This window comes from Alosa alosa, chromosome 16 (assembly GCF_017589495.1).
Source record: "Alosa alosa isolate M-15738 ecotype Scorff River chromosome 16, AALO_Geno_1.1, whole genome shotgun sequence".
Lineage (NCBI taxonomy): Eukaryota > Metazoa > Chordata > Actinopteri > Clupeiformes > Clupeidae > Alosa > Alosa alosa.
The window spans coordinates 27,400,991-27,413,145 of NC_063204.1; the positions used below are offsets into that span (position 1 = coordinate 27,400,991).

Consider the following 12,155-nt stretch of genomic DNA (forward strand, 5'->3'; position numbering starts at 1 on the left):
ACAGTAGCACAGTAGAGAGAGAGGGAGTGAGAGAGAGAGAGAGAGAGAGAGAGGGAGAGTGAAAGAGAGAGAGGGGGGACAAAAGCAGACTGGAGAGAAAGACTGAGAGGTGGCGGGCCAAGCAGTCTGAGGAGAAAGCAGAGGTGTGTGTGTGTGCGTTTTGGGGAGGAGGAGTTTACAAGCCCAGAGAGCTCTCTCTCTCTCTCTCTCATATATATAGAGCAACTTTTTGCAATTTCAACAGCATTTCATTGTGTATGTGTGTGTGTGTTAAAGTGGTTAGTGGTTGATAACATATCTGCCTTGTGATGGTGCATCTGGCAGCGACTGAATTTGCTAGAGTGATTTAACTCCTGCTGACTTCACACTTGGGCACACACTTTGTGTTTTTTTCCCCTTCATTTTAGCAATGCAGGTGCTCTTTTTTAGACAGCATAAACCCACCACAGAAAATTTAGGATTTCATTTCTACAGTCATCTCGGACTCTACTCCCAAGTTAACCTCAGAGAGAAGATGTGGAAACTTCACTGGACACTGCAGGGCACAAATCCGCACTAGGCAGGTCCTGGGTAGAGCCACTGCCCTCTCTCCCTTCATTATGCCAGCGCTCCTTCAGTGGCCTTTGGGAGCCGCCACTATGGAGAGCCACTTCAGCCGCCACTAATCAAGCAGGCTAGCATCTCACTTCCAATTAGCATTTAATCACACTGACTGAATTTCTCAGTCTGATCACTTTCTCTCTCTCTCTCTCTCTCTCTCTCTCTCTTTTTCTCTCTTTCACTCTCTCTCTCTCTAAGGGGCATGTTTGATTCATGTGGCCGTGCTGAGTGTGTAATGAATGTCTGGGTCTCTCTATTGCGTTTGTCTTTCACCTGTTCTTCTTCATGATGTGCTCAAACGGCCGCAGGAAGTCCTTCTGGAAACGGAAGTTGGCCAGCTCCCCCTTCTCCAGGAACTTCATGGACAGCTGCCGCAGAGAGTCCACGGCGAAGATGGCCACGTCCTCGTTAGGATTGCAACCGACCTGAGCAGAGGAACAGAGAGGGAGACACCAGTCATTTTAACACACACACACTTTTCTCTCACACACAGACAGACACACAGACAGACACACAGACACAGACACACAGACACAGAGACACAGACACAGACACACAGAGACACAGACACACACACACACACACACAGACACAGACACACAGACACAGACACAGACACAGACACAGACACAGACACACACACACACACACACACACACACACACACACACACACACACACACACACAGACACACAGACACACAGACACACACACAGACACACACACAGACACACACACACACACAGACACACACACACACACACACAGACACAGACACACACACACACACACAGACACACACACACACACACACTGCTGTGAAACAATCCCTGGATGAATAAAAGATGCGCTGCTCCACTGAGCCTGAGCACATTCAGCACCAAAAGAGTACACGAGCACGTTCGACCTCTTGGCTCTTTTTTCCCACTGATCTATTATTGAGACGGGCGGCTGGATGGACTTGACTGAACCCAGCGAGAAAGGGAGGGACGTTTGTTACCTTGTTGAAATGGTCCCCGATGACCTCCCAGATGCGGGACCACTGCAGGCGGATGCGGCCCATGTTGTAGTAGGAGATCTCCACGATCTTCTGCAGGCTGAACATGCGCGGGTGTGTAGGCGAGGCCAACTCGTCCATGGACACGGCACACAGCCAGCGCACAAAGTCAACTGGGGGCACAAGGAGCCACACACAATTGGCATCACACGGATTCTCGTGACTGCACGTCAGGGTGGGAGTGAGGTGCAGTGAGGTGTTCTATCTATACATTACCATTCACTCACACATTCAGCTATACATTACTATTCACTCACACATTCATCTATACATTACTATTCACTCATACAATCCACTATCAGTTTGGCATCGTTTTGGCCCAATTACAAGCCTCTATGTAGAATTATGCAATAACAATTCACTCAAACACTCAGATGACCACATGTCTGTGTAATAAAATGGTGCTGAACGGTGCTTATATGTATGTGTACTTTACTTAGTATATGTCTATAGTATGTATTAAGCATATGTGGTTAGTGTATTTTTGTTCAATCTATGCACATGCACACAAACACTTCATCATTCATCCTAGGCCAGTTTCCAATTATTCAATAAAGTAATCATAGTGATAATGTGTCACGTGTAGTGGAATAATAATGTATTTTACATAGAGTGTGCCATAATGCACAGTGGCGTAGTGTACAAACTGTACATTACTTACCAATTGCATTGCCATCCAGTCTGGTGGAGCCTGTAAATATCCTACAACAAGACCCCCCCCAAAAAATGTGTCAGTGTTGATTATCCACAAACAGCCAAAGATGTAGCAGCAGAAGAAATCAGTGATGTGTGATGGACCGTGTCCAGTACATCAGTCCACTGTCTCCTTACCTGTCCACAGCCACCACCACACTCTGTGAGCTGGTCTCGCCGATGGACTCCTGGATGCTGGCGATCTGCTTACGATCCACAGTCCCCCCCACTGTGAACCAAATGACAAGTGAGGCGGATGAGAGCGGAGTCATTACGTTGCCGCGGTATCAGAAATCTGCCCCCACCCTCAAGGCCTCTGTGAGGGAGATGCAGAGCGACAGCTTCAAAGAAGTGGAGGAAAGTTCACCCGCTCTGAACTCCCCCTTTGATAAAGTGCTAAAAAGATCTAACTCTATTCCACAGTTTGACATGGCCGCCATACCCATCAGCAAATTCAAATTGCTGATAACCTATAATACCTACAGGTCAACCATTATGGGTACTTGTGTAATAGAGCATGATGCAGTGTACCATGATGCAGTGTTTGCTAGAGCGCAGTTTCATATTGGTACTCATTGGAGCTTTGTGCCTTAGTGCTGGTGTGGTGTGTGTGTGCTGGTGTGGTGTGTGTGTGTGTGTGTGTGTGTGTGTGTGTGTGTGTGTTTGTGTTGTATGGTGTGTGTGTGTCTGTGTGTCCAACACTAGCCCCAGGTGCTTGTCGGAGCTCTGATCCTTAGTGCTGGTGTGGGAGTGTGTTTGTGTTTGTGTGTCTGTGTGTGTGTTTGTGTGTGTGTGTGCGTGCGTGCTCAACACTAACCCAGCCCCAGGTACTCGTCGGAGTTCTGCTCCTTGGTGCTGGTGATGAAGCCGTCTTTGCTGCGCACCGTTCCTGAGATGTAGCGGGCCTTTACCCCAGTACCGATGAGCTGTGCCAGCTCCAGCTGACTGATGCACTTCAGGATCTATAGGACACCCAGGCAGAGAGACACACTTTACACTCAACTCAAAACACAGAGATTCACACTTTACATTGAACTCAGACCAGGAACACACACACACACACACACACACACACACACACACACACACACACACACACACACACACACACACACACACACAGACACAGACACACATACGGTTCTAGTGGCTAATAAGTGCACTATTAGCTATTGGCAACAGCACTGCTATCTCTGTGCTAAAGATCACATTAATGATACAAAGCATCCCTGAATATCAAGTCAAAACCCTCCCATGTCTCTGCATATCAAAGGTGCATCCAAATCCAGTATAGAGTTTCCACTTGTTACAGTGTCTAAATGGCATCAGTTCACTGAAACAAATGACTAACAAAAGACCATAGCAGAAAGCTTGTTTAAATTCATATTCCTGGGCGGGTTTGGCTGAGTTAGCTGACCTCAAGCCATGAGTTGCCCAGGTAGTTTCCGTCTGTGTGGGCGACGGTGATGAGGGTCTTGATGGTGTCGATGTTCTTCTGCTTCATCTCAGTGATGCCCGAGCTGGCGGTCAGCAGGGTGAAGCGAGCAAGAGCCTGGACATACGCATCCCGCTCCAGCTACAGCAGGGGAAGGAGAGGGCAGGACAGGGGGACGTACCAGCAGAGTTACATGGAGGTGTCCATTTATTATGTATACATTACACATTACTAGCACACCCGCACACACACTCGCAATGTGGGACATTTCTCCACACTGGCTTAAGTCGACACATAATTGTTTTGTAGAAAAACTGAGAGTAGGCATTAATCATGACTGTAATGAATAATTATATAATTACATTTAGCTTTTCTAGAGAGGGGTTGGACAAAGACAGATTCAAAAAATCCCTGAACCCACAGTTCATTTTTCATGCATTTTAAATGATGTTTTTCAATTATCACCTAGTGGGAGTTCTCAGAGGAGTCTTCGATCTTTGCAATTTATCACTGGCAAAGCCAATCTCAAAAGAAGCCATCTCCTCATCACATCGCCCACAGCTCTTAATGCTCTAACAGCCTCTCATCCTTGTCTATACCCTTCTTTGCACTATTTGCTCCTGACGATGTGTGTGTGTGTGTGTGTGCGCGCGTGTGTGTGTGTGTGTGTGTATGTGTAGAGAGAGAGAGAGAGAGAGAGAGAGAGAGAGAGAGAGAGAGAGAGAGAGAGAGAGAGAGAGAGAGAGAGAGAGAGAGAGAGAGAGAGAGAGAGATGCACATACCACCATAAGGCTTTCAAGCACAAGTCCCTTACCCAGAAGTGTGACCCCTTATTCCAAATTGCCAACAAAAATAACATAAACAGCCTAAGTCACATGACAAAATCTATACTGAAAGAAATTGACAACACAAATCAGATGCATTATACTAAATTCTGGAAGGAAGAAATAAAAACGAATGACAAACTAGATATTTACAGAACCCTGAACAGAAATTACTGTATAGCCCCATACTTAAATGACATCAAAGATAGAAAGAAAAGAACAACACTATATATATACTATATATATTATTGGGAGAGGAACCAAACTGTTCATGCCTAGCTGCAGATTATATTATGACCTGCCATAAAACAAGAGAAAAGTTGTAACTTTCATGTATGTGGCATATTGATGAGTTTATCCCCTTTGTGTACATGTAAATACTAATGTTTGATATTAGGTATTGCTATTTACCTCAAATTGATTTATGTAGATGTATCTGCAAGTGTAGGCATATAATGTGTTTACAATAATACATTTTTTTTATTTCTATTTTTTCCTACAGTATAGCACTATTGCTGAAGCTATTACTGTCCTTTTAATACCATTTACCATTTATCCTTTCATTATTATTATTATATATTTTTTTTCCCTTTCCTTTCATTATTTCTTTTTATCTCTATACCAATACTTATGTAAAGTTGATTATTAACATGTTATACTTGTAGCTTTGGCAACAGTGACTTTACTTATTCATGCCAATAAAGCACCATTTGATTTGATTTGATTTGAGAGAGAGAATGTCTTTGAATGTAGGTGTTTGAGTCTGTGTGTATCTAAATGTACTTGTATCTGTGTGTGTGTGTGTGTGTGTGTGTGTCAGGACAGTGATGATGACACTGTCATTTTCATGACATGCAATATTTCGGGGACAGTTATTAAGTGAATTAAGGTCCTGTATCCTCGCTGCTCTCTCAGCTAAGTGACAGGCAGTCACATCTCATCACTGACAGAGATGACACAAACCATTAAAACTAACAAGACCACTTTTGTTGCGGCTCAAAAACAAATTTCCCTTTTATTCGATTTTTTTATATGTGGTAAATTAGCCCAAATTATTATTGGCACAAATTCTCCAAGGCCTGGCTTTACAGGAGTTGGTTGTGAGTGAAGATACTGTATCTGTAGGAGCAACAATTCAGTGCAACACTAAAGAACGCACAGACTTTTTTATACCCCTACCAAGCACACTGTGTATGTGCCAAGGATCCACAACTAGTTACTTTTTTTTGGTTTATTTTTGGGGCTTTTGACTTTAATTCAGAGAGGACAGAAATTTTAAATGAGTGGGGAGTAGGAACTCCGTCCCCAAGGGCACCCGCCAAACCCTTTAACAAAAGTGAACCAAAAAAGCTAATAGATGGAGGCTGGGCTGGACCAAGTTACCTGGATGGTGAAGATGCAGGCTATCCTGATGGCACAGCGGATGCCCTCCAGACAGAGCGAGGCCACCTCGGTGTCATCACAGTCCTGCAGGCCCACGCTGAAGGCCGCCAGGAAGGGCGTCCATGCCAGCTGAAGAGGAGGAGGAAGAGGATGATGAGGAAGATCAGGTGGAGGAGAAGAAGAGAAGGAGGAAGAGGAGACAGGTCAGTTTTGGCAGAGCCATGCTCTCAAGCCTCCACATTGGGAGAGTCAGAGGAGGAGTGAGGACATCGCTGCGAAAAACAACAGCACTGTGACAACCAGTGAGCAAATCAATGAGAAAAACTTTAAATGAGCAAATCAGCAGGTGAACAAATCAATATTGAGGAAAACAGCATCGTGGGGATCGGTGAGCAAATCAATAGTGAGAAAAACAGCATTGTGGGGATCTGTGAACAAATCAATAGTGAGGAAAACTTCACAGAAGAAATCAGTGATCAAATCAATAATGATGAAGAGACCAGACCACCACTAAGTGAGCAGACGTAACTAGGGCAACACGGCACAGTCACAACTCAGAAACTGCTTCCTCTGAGAGGAGGGGGCGCCACAGAACCTGAGGAATCACGATGACTCCCTAAAGACTGTTTTAAGCACAGTATTACAACGTTTGCTGTAAAATTATTGTTATTTGTACACAGGATGAGACCTTGTGTGGCGGTTTTTGAACTCAGATTTAAAGAGGGGTTTACAACCTTGAACCATAAATATGGTGCTTAGGCCAGCCAGGCACATGTTTTTTAAGTATAAGAATTTGCATGTGTGTGTGTGTGTGCAGACGAATTAATACTTCATGAATGTATGTGTATTCAACCTAAAAAATGAGTTGTGAACCCTACCTTAAACATGGGTCTAAAGTGTTCCAGGTGTGTGTGTGTGTGTGTGTGTGTGTGTGTGTGTGTGTGTGTGTGTGTGTGTACTCTACCTTGTTGAACATGGGCCTGACGTGCTCCAGGTGTGTGTGTGTGTGTGTGTGTGTGTGTGTGTGTGTGTGTGTGTGTGTGTGTGTGTGCCCTACCTTAAACATGGGCCTGACGTGCTCCAGGTGTGTGGCGCTAGTGAAGGGGGCCTGGACATGACTGACCGCCTCCATCAGGGCTTTGGCCGTCTTGGCCATCTGCTCCATCTCCACGTTATACAGCAGCCGCCTCTGCTTCTCACTGGCCACACCTGTACAACACACACACACACACACACACACACACACACACACACACACACACACACACACACACACACACACACACACACACACACACACACACACACACACACACACACACAGCGTGTTAACATCCATACACCATCAGAACATACATCGCTTTCACCACCGTCACACTCAAAGATCTGTATGGGAGAATGCTTTATGTATTGTTACGCAGACGCCTCTGGGACAGCAAGGCCAGCAGGCTTACCACAACTCTTTCTTACGTTTGCGCAGGCTTACCACAACTCTTTCTTACGTTTGCGCAGGCTTACCACAACTCTTTCTTACGTTTGCACTCCTTCAAGAGAGTTCCACACTCTCTCTTTAACATCTGTATGTTCTAAAGGTTATACTCTATGTGGCTCTCCCTGACCATATCGGAGACAGAATGGACACAATTGCTACTCACAGTACTTTCCAACAACTCCTGCATTCTTTCCAGAAGCAATACCTTATTCTCTCAAAACTCTTTATGATGTAAAATGTGTCATGTGTTGCTCCACAGGAGTCTGCTTCTCACAGACCACACCTGGGACTAGTCATCTAGTCCTTGGATTACAGAAGATGACTATAATCCCATACACTTCACACCTCTGCCATCCTACATCTGCCTTTGAGACTTCCTGCTTAGACCAGAACAGCATTATAATGCTTAGCATGGCATACAGCAGGTGTTTCCTTCTCACAGGTAAAGCAGCATTACGATTACCTTAAAAGCCTCACCACAGACACGTTAAACCCTCCACACACCTTTAAGACCTTACATGTGGTTATGGTTTTATGTGCAACATCGCACATGTCTGCTTGTAAATGGCCACGTCTGGAACAGGTGGAAGAGTAATGCTGTGACCAATAGGCTCCACCTCGGCCAACTCACAACTGCCTTTAAAGTTTCTCTACTTCACTCCATAAGGTTTAACATTACTTCATGCTTTAAAATGATATCCAGCAGATGTTTACTTCCGAATGGCTAAGCCTAAAATGATAATCTAGATCATGATGAGTTTCCCATCCTGTTCATAAACAGATCCACATCCTGACTCACTTAATATGATGTAAATATTTGTTAGATATTATGGTGATAAAGGGCCAGAGGAATCAGAGAGCCTAATACTCTGGCAGCCTACTTCAAAACCAAACACAATTTTCAACATTTCCTGTTTCTCTCTGGATCCATCTGAACCATGATAACATCACGCCAATCCACCACAAATCACTCCAAACACTTAACGCCAATCACAGATGCTATCCAGGCATCATGTTCGAGCCCACTCATTCACCTCCTACAGGCTGCAGTGCCCTCCATTTCAAACGGCTTCTGCTAATTCAGCCAGGCAAGTCATGCCACTGGAGATGGAATCTATGGACGATGAATCAAACGACTGATTCATAACTCCATCAAACAAGTCATTCAGGGGCTGCACTGGCTGTAAAATAAGCCATGACAATCAGACGCCATATTTAAGAAAATGTCTGTGTTCACAACGAGGTAGAGAGGAAGGGGGAGAGAGGGAAGACACGAGGAGAGAGGAGAAGAGAAAAAAAGAGACGAGAAAAGAAGAGAAGAGAAAAGACAAAGAGAAGCAAAGAGAAGGTGCAGAAAGGAGAGCTGAAAGGAGAGTAGAGGAGAGGAAAAGAAGAAAAGAGATGAGAGAAAACAAGATGAGGAGAGAAGGAAGAGGAGGATCAAGAGGAGAGGAAAAGAGTGTGGAGAGGAGAGGACTCACTCTGTTTATTAGATTTGATGGTTAATTCCTTTGTCTCCTTCATAGAAATCTTCTTGCCGGCAATCTCGTCGTAGATGGCTGACAGATACTCCTCTGGGAGGTCTTTACTGTCGTTAATCCCTCTGTTCATCTTGATGTACTGCTCCTTTGTCATTTTATTTTTTACCTTTCAAAAGAAAGATTAATATGATAAAGATGCTCTCCTTTCCAAAACTCCCCCGGCAATCAGCAAATCAGAGTAAAATGGCAAGATATCACTTATCAAAGACACTCCGTAGGACTTTCATAAAATTCGTCATGATCATGCTGATACACACTCTCTGCACCTCTGTCTCATAATGTCTATTGACTGTCCGGTTTGATATGTGAACATAATATCAGCATGCTTTAAGTCCAGATGGGTTTTTTGATGAGCCATTACCTGTGGGCTGTGGAGGTCTGTGGTCAACATGATGATTGAGTAGGCCAGGACGTATGCAGTGTCTGCACTCGCAAACAGGGTTTGTCTGTGGGAAACATTGGTTTGGGGTTGGGGGGTAACATGATAAATTATAAATATGGTACATTTTAATTTTAGAATTGAAAAATATGTTCATTTAATTCCAGAATATGTATCTTTAATTTCAAATTTTTAAACTGAATTTGGTAGACAGAGAGAGCACATAAGAGAGAGAGAGAGAGAGAGAGAGAGAGGGAGAGAGAGAGAGAGATATGAATGTTACACTGAGGTTGAACATTTTCCTCCCACATCAAGACGGCACAGTTCCATCTCCACATGGAGACGGCCCATCAGATGACCTCGCTGGGGAGCGCACTCACCCCTGGTTGCATTCTAAGTATCTAGCAGCGAACTTCTCCATCAGCCGATCAATCTTCTGGGCCTCCCCAGGGAGACGGAAGCCCTCGAGGAACAAACGGAGCGCCGACACAAAGTCCTTGCCCTGGAAGTCCATCTGGTCCACGTAGGCGTACATGACCTCTTTGTTAAAGCGATCGTTGTCCCCCAGAAACTCTCCCACCTGAGTCTGCAGGGAGTCCAGACAAAGAGAGACAGAGTGAGAGATAGGGATGGAGGGATAGAAGGATAGAGGGATGGACAGATACAGAGATAGAGAGATCAATAGATCATAGAACAAGTCATATAAATCAACAGATAAAAAGGCAGATAGACAGAGAGGAACAGATAAAGAGAGAGACAGATAGAGAGAGAGAGAGACAGATAGAGACAGAGAGAGAGACTGCAGAATTCTACTAGACACACAACTTTCCTTGCTCTGCACATCAGCGGCAGCAGAAGCTGTTCGTGTGTGTCACTATTTAATTAGGAGCCCTTTGGCATACTAATCCAGCCTGCTGTCAGTGAGAGTGGAGTACAATGCTCAGTGCTCAGACAGTCTCCTCCATTTCCCCATAAAATGTGGCGGTAAACACACATTTCTTGTCACTTCAGCCGACTGTCAGATTAGCCTTGAGGAGTATGTGTGTGTGTGTGTGTGTGTGTGTGTGTGTGTGTGTGTGTGTGTGTGTGTATGTATATATATCCACTTTACACATACTCTCTGATTACAACCATAATAAGTCGCCCAGGGGGGCTGACATGAATAAATGCAAGAGCAAATACACACACGCACGCACTTCACAAGAAGTGCCTCCAGCCATGGTCACTCACAAGGAAGGCCAAATAAATCATTAGAGCAGGAGATTGCCCAACTAAAATGTATGGGGTCATTCAGGTACTGCAAGATGATCCTACAATCAGCTACTGTTCAGTTAGGTACCTGGTACCATAGAACGATAATTAGAACAATAATGGCAAAAGAGTATTGTCCTAGCTATAATGAATGAGGACATCCACACATAAACTATAATGATAACGACATGAAGATCGATATCGTTGGGGATCTCTTTCAGAGCGAATTTGAAAATGATAAAAAGATGACAGCCAATCAGAATCCATCAAATTTTAGCCATCACATTCATCAACACAAAAGAGACTTTCTTTATCATTGGTAAGTGTTGATTCTTTTATCGTTAAAGATAGCCATCTTTATAATGACCGTTCCTGGTGTGAGTAAGATCTATCTAAGCTTCAGTCAGGTACCATATTTACTAATCCAGTCACATTACAAGCTATTCATGGGTTTCATCAGGCCACAGGTGTATAAAATCAAGCACATATAGTTTATGAATGCAGACTGCATGGTGCTTGATTTTATACACCTGTGGCAAGGGACCTGATGCAACCCATGAACTGATTACCTTTAAGGCCACTAACATGTGTGTGTGTGTGTTGGGGGGTTAGAATATATTCACTCTGAATATATCCACTCAGCATTGATTTAACAGACAATTACAAACTGGGAGGGTAATGGTGGCTTACAGAATCAAGCCTGTCCTCTTGGTGTAAAAACTGGGCAAGGTCCTCCGGAGTGGTTCCCAGCATGCCTTGCTCCTGCAGGTACTGGATGCCCCTCTTTGGTTTCTTGTTGAACCTGTGTAGGTGACCAGACGTGATGCCATTTCACTGTAGAGGTTATCTGAGCTGCAGACATGGTCATTTTATACACACAAAGAACACTTTCTTTGTGTTAGAGGCCTTACTTGCAAATTATACCTGTCTAGCACACCTGTAGTTCTGCCCAGTAGTCTGATCTGTTCTAAGTATAGTATAAGTATATATACTTTTTTGATCCCGTGGGCCACCCGTGGGCCACGGCTGCCCCCTGTTCTGATCTGAACAATACTATAAATGCACTATAAAAGAACTGAACTTAACTACTCTGAGCTGAAATTAAACAATATTATTTGCTTTATTGAGCAAGATAAACACTTATCCTATGCACACATACGGAACAGGAAATAGTATCGCACAGGTGGTTGAGACAGATGAAAGGACAGGTGAGCTTACAGGTCAATGCCCTGCTCTATGATCTCCTTCTGCTGCTTGAGGACCTCAAACTGCTCGGGGTTGTCGGTGCCGGACATCTGTGTGCTATAGCTCCCGATGCCCGAGGAGGCCGTCGAGTCCAGAGAGTTAATGCTGCCATAGCGGTTAATAGTCTCCGGGTGCTTGCTGTCATTTGTGTCCAGCTCTGAAGGCTTCTCTTGACCTGAGGGTGGTTTCACACACACACACACACACACACACACACACACACACACACACACACACACACACACACACACACA

At 44.4% G+C, this 12,155-nt stretch overlaps 1 protein-coding gene across 1 annotated transcript in view; it reads right to left on the reverse strand.

Annotated features, from left to right (window-relative positions):
* arfgef1 (ADP-ribosylation factor guanine nucleotide-exchange factor 1 (brefeldin A-inhibited)) overlaps window positions 1-12,155 on the reverse strand; it is a 66,038-nt gene that overhangs the window by 15,545 nt on the left and 38,338 nt on the right. The window contains exons 17-29 of the mRNA XM_048265888.1: window positions 11,875-12,076; window positions 11,347-11,458; window positions 9,786-9,991; window positions 9,388-9,472; window positions 8,967-9,132; window positions 7,051-7,202; window positions 5,994-6,122; window positions 3,769-3,927; window positions 3,169-3,313; window positions 2,490-2,580; window positions 2,320-2,360; window positions 1,602-1,771; window positions 874-1,025 (exon numbers count right to left, since the gene is read on the reverse strand). Of these exons, the coding sequence (XP_048121845.1) occupies window positions 874-1,025; window positions 1,602-1,771; window positions 2,320-2,360; window positions 2,490-2,580; window positions 3,169-3,313; window positions 3,769-3,927; window positions 5,994-6,122; window positions 7,051-7,202; window positions 8,967-9,132; window positions 9,388-9,472; window positions 9,786-9,991; window positions 11,347-11,458; window positions 11,875-12,076 (1,810 nt within the window). The remainder of the gene's footprint in view (window positions 1-873; window positions 1,026-1,601; window positions 1,772-2,319; window positions 2,361-2,489; window positions 2,581-3,168; window positions 3,314-3,768; window positions 3,928-5,993; window positions 6,123-7,050; window positions 7,203-8,966; window positions 9,133-9,387; window positions 9,473-9,785; window positions 9,992-11,346; window positions 11,459-11,874; window positions 12,077-12,155) is intronic.